At 57.1% G+C, this 10,535-nt stretch overlaps 1 protein-coding gene across 1 annotated transcript in view; it reads left to right on the forward strand.

The window, feature by feature from the left end:
• The window catches only part of KSR2 (kinase suppressor of ras 2), a 75,766-nt gene extending 68,529 nt beyond the window's left edge, over positions 1-7,237 (forward strand). The window contains exons 17-19 of the mRNA XM_069030931.1: positions 3,251-3,382; positions 5,894-6,023; positions 7,100-7,237. Coding sequence (XP_068887032.1) covers positions 3,251-3,382; positions 5,894-6,023; positions 7,100-7,237 — 400 coding nt within the window. The remainder of the gene's footprint in view (positions 1-3,250; positions 3,383-5,893; positions 6,024-7,099) is intronic.
• Positions 7,238-10,535: the final 3,298 nt, after the last annotated feature.

The raw sequence follows: 10,535 nt of genomic DNA on the forward strand, positions 1-10,535 counted from the left end.
AGCCCCTTGGAAATGATGGATTTTCTCCCAGGTTCCCGGTGGTGAGGTCAAAGGATTTGAGGGAACGGCAGCGGCCACCTCTCTCCATGCCACACTGTGCACTCCCAGGTTTTCCACTCTGCCTGGATAAATATCAACAGATTTCAGCACAAACTTGGCCAAAAGCTTTGGAAGGCCAGGAAATCCAGGGTCTCCCGCTGTGGCAAAATGGGGTTTGCCTCTGGTTGGGCAGCTGGGCGGAGGGTTTGGGATTCAGGGCCTGCCAGGAGGAAGGAAGAGCTCATTCCAGCAGGGAATGAGGATTTGGGCAAAACCAGACAAGTTTTGCCAGGAATCTTTGCTGTGAAGGTCAGAGATGCTCCGGAGAGGGAATGAGAGATGGAGGAAATGGGGTTTCTGATGAGGTGGCCGATGTGTGGCCACCTCTGTCTGAGATTGGGATGTCCCTTGGGGGATTAAAATCCAGGAGACGACTCAGGAGAGGAAGGATGGCCAGGAAAGCAAGGCTGGACAGAAATGAGCGGCGTTTTGCTGGAAAAATTGAGAAAATGAGACAATTTGTGCCCTGGGCTGCTGGTAGCACACATTTTCTGCTGGAGGAGAGCTCAGACAAGAGCAGGGATCCATGGCCACCATGGATCTTGGAACAGGAAGTGTCTGTAGGTCTGATCTCCCCTTTTCTAGGTGGGTTTTCCCGGTTTTGGTGTCTCTCAGATGAAGAAGGGAGATAAACCCCAGATTTGGGTCTTTAGAGACTTGGAAAAACATCTCTGGAGAAGGAGGCAAATTTTTGGAGGTCAGGTTAAGGATGGTGGCATTTTTTCAGCTGGTTTCTCTGGGGTTAAAACACTTCCCACAGAGGTTTGGTGACTTGGGGTCTCATCCCGGTGAAATCAGATTTATTCCTTCTCTCTTTGAGTGCTCTTGGGCTTGGTGGGGCTGCTCTGGAATTAGGAGGAGCATGAGGTGGGTCTTGAGGAGCCTGAGGAGCTCTTCTGCTCCTGCTTCTGCCCTAGGGGTGGCTTGGAAGCTGCGCAGCTGGTTGTGGCTGTGAAGTCAGATAAACTTTGGTCATAAACCCTCAAACTGCTGTCACTGAGCCACTTTTGGGATCCCACTAAAGCCCAGCCCTCACTGCTGGGAGCTCATAACCCACAGGAGCTTTGCCCAGGGATGAGCTGGGCATCCCAATGCAGCCCCTGGAGCATCCCGAGGCTGCCTGTGGGATGTCACAGCCCTGAGCAGAAATGGAAGCCCCAGGAGCAAACCCAACCTTGCTGAGGGTGCTGGAGTAGATCCGAGTGCTGCTTCCCAGGATGGAGACGCAGGCACAGGGAAGGACGAGCAAGCCGAAGCCTTTTTAATTGCCCAGGTGCTTAATGTGGGTTTGTAATTAAGAGCTGGAGGGTGGAGGGAGGTGGCTGGGCAGCTGAAAGCCTCCCCTCTGTGCCCAAGTGCTCCGGAGGGTTCGAGCAGCGCCGGAGCCGCTGATTGCGGTGGAGATTCCAATGCAGGGAGTGGAGAGGAGCCATCGACGCCCCAGAGGGGACGAGGAGGCTTCATCAGCGCTTCCCAGGAGTGGCAGTGTCCTTCCCCAGGGAGGGGCTCCCTCTGGTCACTGCCAAACCTACGACTGGGAACGGGGATGGCTTTGCAGACGGGAGGATCTGGATTGTCGTTTTGGGATTAGCAGTCAGCTTTGAGGTGGGACCCCATCCCTGCATGGTGTCCCATGGGATTTTGGCCCCAGACGGACATTCAGGAGGACAGATGACCCCACAGCCATCCCTTAGCCCTGTTCATCCCCATCTTTGGGAGGGTTCCAAGCATGAACAAGGAGAAATTCCTGGCATGAGCCAAAGGGCTCTGCCTTCTCCAGCCCAACGTGACCTGGGACAGCTTTGTTCCCTCCTGCTGCTGAATTCGGGCTCAGACCCATGATGAAGCTGCTTCAGGTGTCACCACCACTGACAATCCAGGGATTTGGGAGCCAGCAGTGTGTATCCCAGGTGCCTGCTGGAGGATGCAAAGGATGGAGAAGTCCCCGATGTCATCCTCAGCCGTTGGCCAAAGGATTCCGATGCGTTTATCCCGAGCAGGGGGAGCTTGGGGAGGTGCAGGGAGGACAGATGAGGTGAAATGAGGGCTTGCTACAAAGCCAGGCTGCTCCCATGGGAGATGGCATTGGGGGCTTGGACTTGGAGGGGCTGTTTTGGGGCCAAACACCTGAAAACACCAATTCCCAGGCTGTTATTTTAGGATGGGTTTGCTTGGAAGATGCACTTTGTGGACCCCACTCCAACATCCTGCTCCAACCACGGTGGGGGAATTTATCCCTGGATCCTTTAAGGAGTTTTGGTGCAATGGGCACAGCAGGAGCCCCAGCAGACCCCAAATCCCCATCTCCAGACTGGAAGAGCCAAAGTTCCCCTTAAGCACCATCCCGTGCCCAAATTTTATCCTGCTGCCACTGTGCCAACATTTCTAGAGCAGGGTTAAAACCTGACTTTGCAAGAATGATACAGGGAAAACCAGGCTTAAAAACCTTGGGAAGAGGGTGGGAAGCCAGGGGCTGCTCACTGGGGATGTGCTGGTGCTGTCCCCCTGTGGTACCCACGGCTCCGTGTCCCGGCAGGAGCCACCATCCTGTGCCCAAATTTTGTCCTGCTCCCTGGCAGGGACAACATTTCTAGAGCAGGGTTAAAACCTGACTTTGCAAGGATGATGCAGGGAAAACCAGGCCTAAAAACCTTGGGAAGAGGGTGGGAAGCTGGGGCTGCTCACTGGGGATGTGCTGGTGCTGTCCCCCCGTGGTACCCACGGCTCCGTGTCCCGGCAGGAGCCACCATCCTGTCCCCAAATTTTGTCCTGCTCCCTGGCAGGGACAACATTTCTAGAGCAGGGTTAAAACCTGGCTTTGCAAGGATGATACAGGGAAAACCAGGCTTAAAAACCTTGGGAAGAGGGTGGGAAGCCAGGGGCTTCTCGCTGGGGATGTGCTGGTGCTGTCCCCCCCGTGGTACCCACGGCTCCGTGTCCCGGCAGGAGCCACCATCCTGTGCCCAAATTTTGTCCTGCTCCCTGGCAGGGACAACATTTCTAGAGCAGGGTTAAAACCTGGCTTTGCAAGGATGATACAGGGAAAACCAGGCTTAAAAACCTTGGGAAGAGGGTGGGAAGCTGGGGCTGCTCACTGGGGATGTGCTGGTGCTGTCCCCCCCGTGGTACCCAGGGCTCCGTGTCCCGGCAGGAGGGAGAACAAGCTGCGCATCCAGAACGGTTGGCTGTGCCACCTGGCTCCTGAGATCATCCGGCAGCTCTCTCCGGACACCGAGGAGGACAAGCTGCCCTTCTCCAAGCACTCGGATGTCTTTGCCCTGGGGTGAGTCCCGGGGCACGGCGAGGGGACGGCCAGCAGGGAACTGGTGTGGGTGGGTCGGGTGGGAGCTGCTCTGAGCAGGCAGGAAGGGACAAGGACCACGTTGGCTTGCCCCAAATCCAAGTGGATGCTGCCGGGTGGAATTCCCATCTCTGGGTTGGGAGAACCTTCCTGCTTCGAAAAATTTTGAGTGAAACCTCCCTAAATCACCAAATCCTCCTGGTTTGGACCAAGCTGGCTCTGGGCAATGCTATCCAGAGTGTCCTGAGGATGCCAGCTTGGGATGCAGCGGGCTGGGGTGGGAACACAAGTCCGGGAGCCCCTGGACAGCCCAATTCTCCCCAGATAACCAAATCCTCCTGTTTTAGACCCGAGTGGCCCTGGGCAATGGGATCCAGAGCATCCTGGGAATGCCAGCCTGGCATCCTCTCTCCCCTGCACCCTCCTGGGGCAGGTACCCATGAGAAGGCGCTTGGATGATGGATGGGGATGCCAAAGGTTGGGAACAGAGCTCTGGGAGCCCCATGGCACCCTGATTCTCCCAAATTCTCCTATTTTGGCCATGGATCAGGATGGCTCTGGGCAATGGGATCTGGAGAATCCTGGGAATGCCAGCCTGGCATCCTCTCTCCCCTGCATGCTCCTGGGGTGGGAACTGCTGAGAAGGTGCTTGGATGATGGATGGGGATGCCAAAGGTTGGGAACAGAGCTCTTGGAGCCCCTGGGCATCCCAATTCCCCCCTCCAGCCGCTGCAGGGGGCTGGTGGTGGTGCCAGCTCTACGAGGAGTTGCCAAAAGCCAAGAAAATGAGAATTCCGAAGTTTTCCTCAGCGAACCATTCATTCCTCCTGCCCTTTATCTGCCCACAAACCTCCCTGAGGGCAGGAGCCCAATTCCACCTCGATAAACCCTTCCTGAGGCAGCCGCAGATTTTCCCCAGAGGATTAATTTTCTCATGGATACCTCGAAGGCTGTGGGATTAGGGAGCGTGGGCCCGTTATATCCGAGGCAATATTCCCATCAAACCCGCAGTAATTACAGCTGGAAGGGTCTGGCTCTTTTCCTTTTTTGCCCTCCCTGAGGTACAACTCCAGCACAAAAATAAAGAGGTAATTAAAGGATCGTATCCAACTAAGTGAGAGTGGGTGGGGAGACGCAATTTTCCCTTTTTTCCCCTCAAGTGTGAGCTCTGCCCGTATGGAAAGCGCCAGTTTCCTGAAAAGATGGAAAGCTTTCCCCACGTTTTCCCTCTTTCTTCTTTCTGCTGCCCTCCATCAAGCCCGGGAGGCTCAGGGATGATCCAGAGGGGCCACTTCCCTCCAGGGATTTGGGGCTCAGGGACAGCAAGAGGAAAAGGTCTTTTAAAGACGACAGAAATTCCCAGTGAGGAAACTGGAATTAACGCCTTGGATGCAGTAAATCCAATCTGAGGGTGCCTAGATGCTCCTCCTGAGGATTTTGTCCCATGCCCACAGGATCTGCTCTTCTCCAAGCCCCATAATTCTCCCATTATCCAATTTGTTTGGGGTTTTTTTGAGATTTCCAGCCAAACTGCGCAGATTTTTCAAAAAAAATTGGAAATTTTTCAGAATTCAGAATTCCCATCCCTGAAATCATTGAGCTTCCCTAACTGAGAGGAATCTTTCGTTTATCAGACAGATTTTTCCACCCCGATGTCATTTTAGCCCTGTTTTTTGGTACTTTAAGTGGTCACGAGGGCATCCCTGGAAGGGAAAAGCAGATCCAGGGAATTTGCCTTGGACAATGGGGCTGGCACTGTGGGAATCCCGGCTCATCCAGGCTCCGGGTGCCAGAAAATGAGGATGCAAAACTTCCAGGCAGTAGTGGGGGTGGAAAACCATGGGGGTGCCCACCAGCTCCATTGGTGATGCTCTTGTTTTGGGATATTCCCTCGGATTTTGGATTCCTCACGGAAAAGAGGGCTTGGCTTAGCGATAGGAGTGGGAGCAGATGGCCGGGGCTTCACGTGGCCATCACCTGGTGAGGACACCTGGGATGGTCCATGGCACGGCTTGGACGGATTTTTGGAGAGCTTTTTGGAGGAGAAAAAGGGAAAAGCTGAAGTGAAAGTGAATTCTTGGGCTCATCCTTTCCTGGAATTTTGCTGGAGTGGTGGCATCTGGATCCCCAAGGTCCTCTCTTCAGCTGCTCCGTGGGCAGTGCTGTTGCATCCAGGTGGGACATTCCCACTCAGTGTCCCAGGATGGCTCTGCCTGGGCCTCCACCAGCCTCTGTCATCCTTCCCACAGGAATCTCCCCTGGTGGGAATCAGGGCTCGCTTCAGGTCAAGCTTTCATGGAAAATGGGAGAGGTGACACCTCTGTAGCGAGGGCTGAGCACCTCTGGTGTCACCTGGGATGAAGCATCTCCTGGATGACGTGGTTCTGGAGCAGGGAGAGATGTTGGATGTGGGTGCAGTGGCTGGACACGACGCCATCCCGAATCCCTGCTGTCCTGGCTGCTCCGTCTCTAATTCCCGGTGTCTCCCCACAGCACCATCTGGTACGAGCTGCACGCCCGGGAATGGCCCTTCAAGACGCAGCCAGCGGAGGCAATAATCTGGCAGGTGGGACGAGGGATGAAGCCCAACCTCAGCCAGATCGGGATGGGCAAGGAGATCTCGGTAGGTGCTGTGGGGCCCTGTGGGGGTGGGCATGGATAGGGACCTGGTCTTGGGATCTGCCAGTCTCCATCCAGCCACGCTTGGTCCTACTGCTGTGCTCAGCTTGAACATTCCCTTTGCTCCAGCTCTCCCTGAGGATGGGGGGATGGAGCCACCCCCTTCATCCCAGCCTTTCATAAGGATGTGGGGATGGAGATGGGTGCTCATGGGTTGGGCACATCCCCTCCATCCCAGCCTTTCCCAAGAATCCAGTGATGGACATGGCTCCTCATGAGATGGACACATCCCTTCCATCCCAACCCTTCACAAGGATGTGGGGATGGAAACGGGATCCTCATGGGTTGGGCACATCCCCTCTATGCCAGCCTTTCCCAAGAATCCAGTGATGGACATGGGTCCTCATGGGATGGACGCATTCCCTCCAACCCAGCCCTTCATGAGAATTCAGTGATGGAGACACATCCTTTCCATCCCAGCCCTTCCCAAGGATGTGGGGATGGAGTTGGGTGCTCATGGGATGGACACATCCCCTCCGTCCCAGCCTTTGGTAAGGATGTGGGGATGGAAATGGGATCCTCATGGGATGGACACACCTCCTTCATCCCAGCCTTTCCCAAGAATCCAGTGATGGAGACAGGTCTTCATGGGATGGACACATCCCTTCCATCCCAGCCCTTCCCGAGGATGTGGGCATGGAAATGGGATCCTCATGGGATGGACACGTGCCCTCCATCCCAGCCCTTCCCAAAGATGTGGTGATGGAGTTGGGTGCTCATGGGATGAACACATGCCCTCCATCCCAGCACTTCCCAAGCATGTGGTGATGGACACAGCTCCTTATGGGATGGACACATTCCCTCATCCCAACCCTTCACAAGGATCCAGTGATGGACACAGGTCCTCACGGGATGGACACATCCCTTCCATCCCAGCCCCTCCAAGGATGTGGGGATGGAGACGGGATCCTTGTGGCGTGGCCGTTGGGCGCAGGGGCCATGGTGGGAGAGGGACTGGCTCAATTCCCGGTGGGAGAGGGCCTGGCTGGGTTTCCTCACGTGCTCTCCCCGTGGCTCCAGGACATCCTCCTGTTCTGCTGGGCCTACGAGCAGGAGGAGAGACCGACCTTCACCAAGCTCATGGACATGCTGGAGAAACTGCCAAAGCGCAACCGCCGCCTTTCCCACCCGGGGCACTTCTGGAAATCGGCAGAGTAAGTCCCCATCCCTGCCCGTCCTTCCCTATTCCCGGATTTAATGGATGTGGGAATGCCCTGCCCGGGGTTCGTCCCCAGACCCGCAGCCACCGCAGCTTCCAGCCTGGTGCCTTCTTCTCCCGTGCCCAAATCCTGCTCCGCTCCATTACTTTGACTTAGTCACATCCCTCTGCTCCAGGAAACAGCGTCAGTGGGTCCCCAGTCGGGATTTCGGGATCTGCCCTGGTGGGAACAGCAGGCAGAACGCAGAGCAGTCACTCAGAAACTCATTCTCCTCCCTGGAATTTGTCATATTGTGACAAATAGAACCAAAACCTCGCCCGTGCGGGGGTGGCATTCACGGGGGGGATTTTTCCTGCTCCCAGCGTGCATCCCTGGAGGCTGGAAGTGGGGATGGAGGGAGGGATGTGAGTCCAGGGAGAGAAGTGAGGACATTTTGGGATCTCTCTTGGTCCTTACTTAGAGAGGGTTGGAGATGCTGATAACAAACTGCCTCTCTCCTGCTGCTGATAACAAACTGCCTCTTTTCCTTATCTGGGTGGCCCAGGAGTGCCTGGAATGTCCCCTGCGCCACTCCCTGTCCCTGGGGGGCTGCCGGGAGCAGCGCCAAGCCCGCGGCCAGGTGGCCCCCAACCCACCCGGAACGGGAGCCATTAATCAGGAGGGAAGTTCATTCCCAAGCCACGCTCCAAGCAGGCACCAGGGAATGCTTGAAGGACGCTGGGCCCCAAGGCAGCCGCGGAATGGCTCCGCTGGCTTCGGGAATGTTTTTCCAATCACTGAGCCACGCTCTGCCTGCCCTGGGCTGGGGCTGCCCCGCAGCTCCCTGTTAATTACCGGCCCAATCTTCTGCTGATCAGGATGTGCCAGCTCAGCTTTCCACGGGAGCTGATTCCTCCCGCAAGGATTCAGCTGTGGCTGCTGTTCCTGTTAGGTCCTGGCTTCCCTGCGGAGTCCGGGAATCCTGGCTGCGTACAGGGATGAGCTGTCTGCGGTACCCTCAGGCTCTGCCACCCCTGGAGCCAAGGGGGCACAAAACCCTGGATGCACAGGGATGGCGGTGGTACCCAAGGAGCCCTTTCCCCTCTGGAATGCTGCTCCAGGAGCCAGGCAGGGCTGGCAGGGAGGTGCAGGAGCTCACGGCTTCCCCCGGTGCCGCCGCTTTTGGGAGCAGCTCCGTGGCAAAGCTGTTCCAGAGGTTTTTTTTCCCCGAGATCTTCCCTGCAAACCCCCACGTTTCCCTGGGAGGAGGCGCCCAGCGCTGACTCTGCTCCTTGTGTCCCTTCCAGGCTGTGACGGGAGGAGTTAAGGGACGGTGCCTTCCTCCCCCAGCGGGTCTCCTCTTCCTCTCCGCTTCCCATCCTGCGCTACGGAGGAGCAGCGGGGCCGACAGCGGGCCGGGAGTGAGACTCTTCCCCCGCAGCGTTCCATCACCCCGGGAATCCTCTCGACGCGGGCGGGAGGAGCCGGAGCAGCCCCGGGAACGCCCGGCTGCGGTGGGATGGGCACAGCGGGCGGCTCCCCGTGCACAGGCGGTGGCTCTGGGGACAGTCCCCCCCCACCCCGAGCAGGGGTGACCCACAGGACAATGACTTCAATTCACCCCCAGGGCTCCTCTGATCCCAATCCAGCGCTCACGACGACGCTCGGTTGGGGAGGGCTTGTTCTCGGTTCTCTGTGGGTTTATTTAATTCCCTTTATTTATTTCTTTACGCTTTTGCCATGAAAAAAAGGGGGAAGGTCGCTGATTCACGAGTTTATCCCCGGACCCTGCGGGGCCAGGGAGTGCCACTGCCATTAGCTGCCCCCTGCGGGGAAATGCATCTGTCCCGCTCCCCCCGCGCCCCCGCAGCCCCTTCGTGGGCAGCGCTGACCTTTCACAAGTGGCTCCTCTCCCTCCCAGCCGCGGCCACTTCTGTGTCCCCCCGTGGGTCTCCCTCCCAGCGGGGCACAGATCCGCATTCCCGTTAATTTATCCGCTTTTCCCGGCGCGTCTCTCATCAGCCAGCCCTGCCCTCTCGCCCTCCCCGGTCCTGCTCCTGCCTCTGCTCCTCGCTCCCCAAGCCCCTGGTTTGGGATTCTCCAGGCCTGGGCACGGCAGGGCAGTTGGGATTGGGATCCATCCCCTCTCCCATGGCCTTCCCGGGCTCATTCCCGGAGCTGGGAATGCAGACAAGCTCTGGTTGTACAGAGCATCTCCCAGCCCCACACTGGGACATCTCAGCCGTGCCCAGGACCATTTCCCCCTCACATATTCATCTCCCATCAGCCAAATCCCAGAGGTTCCCCCAAAAATTCTCTTTGGGAGCTGCCGTTGCCACCTGAATTCCATGTGCTGGCATTTCCCTCTCCCCCCAGCTCGGATGGGCCCTCCAGCCCCTCAGACGAGCTGTCAGATGAGAGCAAATTGCATTCCCAGGCTCTTGTGGAGCTTAATCGCTTGACAGGAACCATCTCGGATAATTCAATTGTAGTCTCAGTTTTCGCTTTAATTTGGAGCCATGACGAGGCTTTGCAAACTTAACCAGCCCTGGTTTGTCTGGCTGCTCCTCCAGCTCCTCCTTGCTGGTGTTGGAATTGTTTTAGCATAAGTAAATGAAGATTAGAAACTTAATTGCAGCTGGGATGAGACGGTGTTTTAATTGTGGGGGAATTAAAATCCCCACACGTGCATGTGTGGGAATTCCAAGGCGGGCAGGAGCAGGGAGGGGTGGATCCAGCCCCCAAAAGGATCCGGAGGAGTCTCCTGCTGATGTTTTTGGGATGTGCAGCCACATCCCTCTCTGGGGGTGAGGCTGGGATGAGGCAGGATGGCTTTTGGGGTTGAGGCTGAGTGGGACGAGCAGGCTGAGCCCTCGATTGGGTTAATGGTCCCCTACTCCAGCAGCACAATTGGGGGTTCCTGAGTTAGGGCTCATCCCCTCATCCCACCTTCACATCCCACCTCTTCCCCTGCCTTCTATCCCACCCCAGCCCGCAGCACCGAGGCTCTGCTGCCCCTGCTCCCCATCCCAGCTCTTCCTGCTGCGCACACGTGCCATAAACGTTGCACTAAAACCTCGGAGTCTCTCTGAGTTTTCACCAATGCCTTCACCTGTGCTGCTCCCGGGCTCTGGGGGAGGCAGAACACCCCCCTTGCCCACCTTGGATGCTGGGGGGGGGGGGGGGGGGCACAGGGAGGTGCCACCCATCCCCAAACCCCGCTCGGAGGGTGCGATCGCCGGTGCCCTCAGGGCTGCGTGGGTTTGGTTTCTGAGCAGGTGTGAGCTCCTCAGGGGAGCAGTGGAGAGGGGAAGGTG

Source organism: Aphelocoma coerulescens, chromosome 15, assembly GCF_041296385.1.
Source record: "Aphelocoma coerulescens isolate FSJ_1873_10779 chromosome 15, UR_Acoe_1.0, whole genome shotgun sequence".
NCBI lineage: Eukaryota > Metazoa > Chordata > Aves > Passeriformes > Corvidae > Aphelocoma > Aphelocoma coerulescens.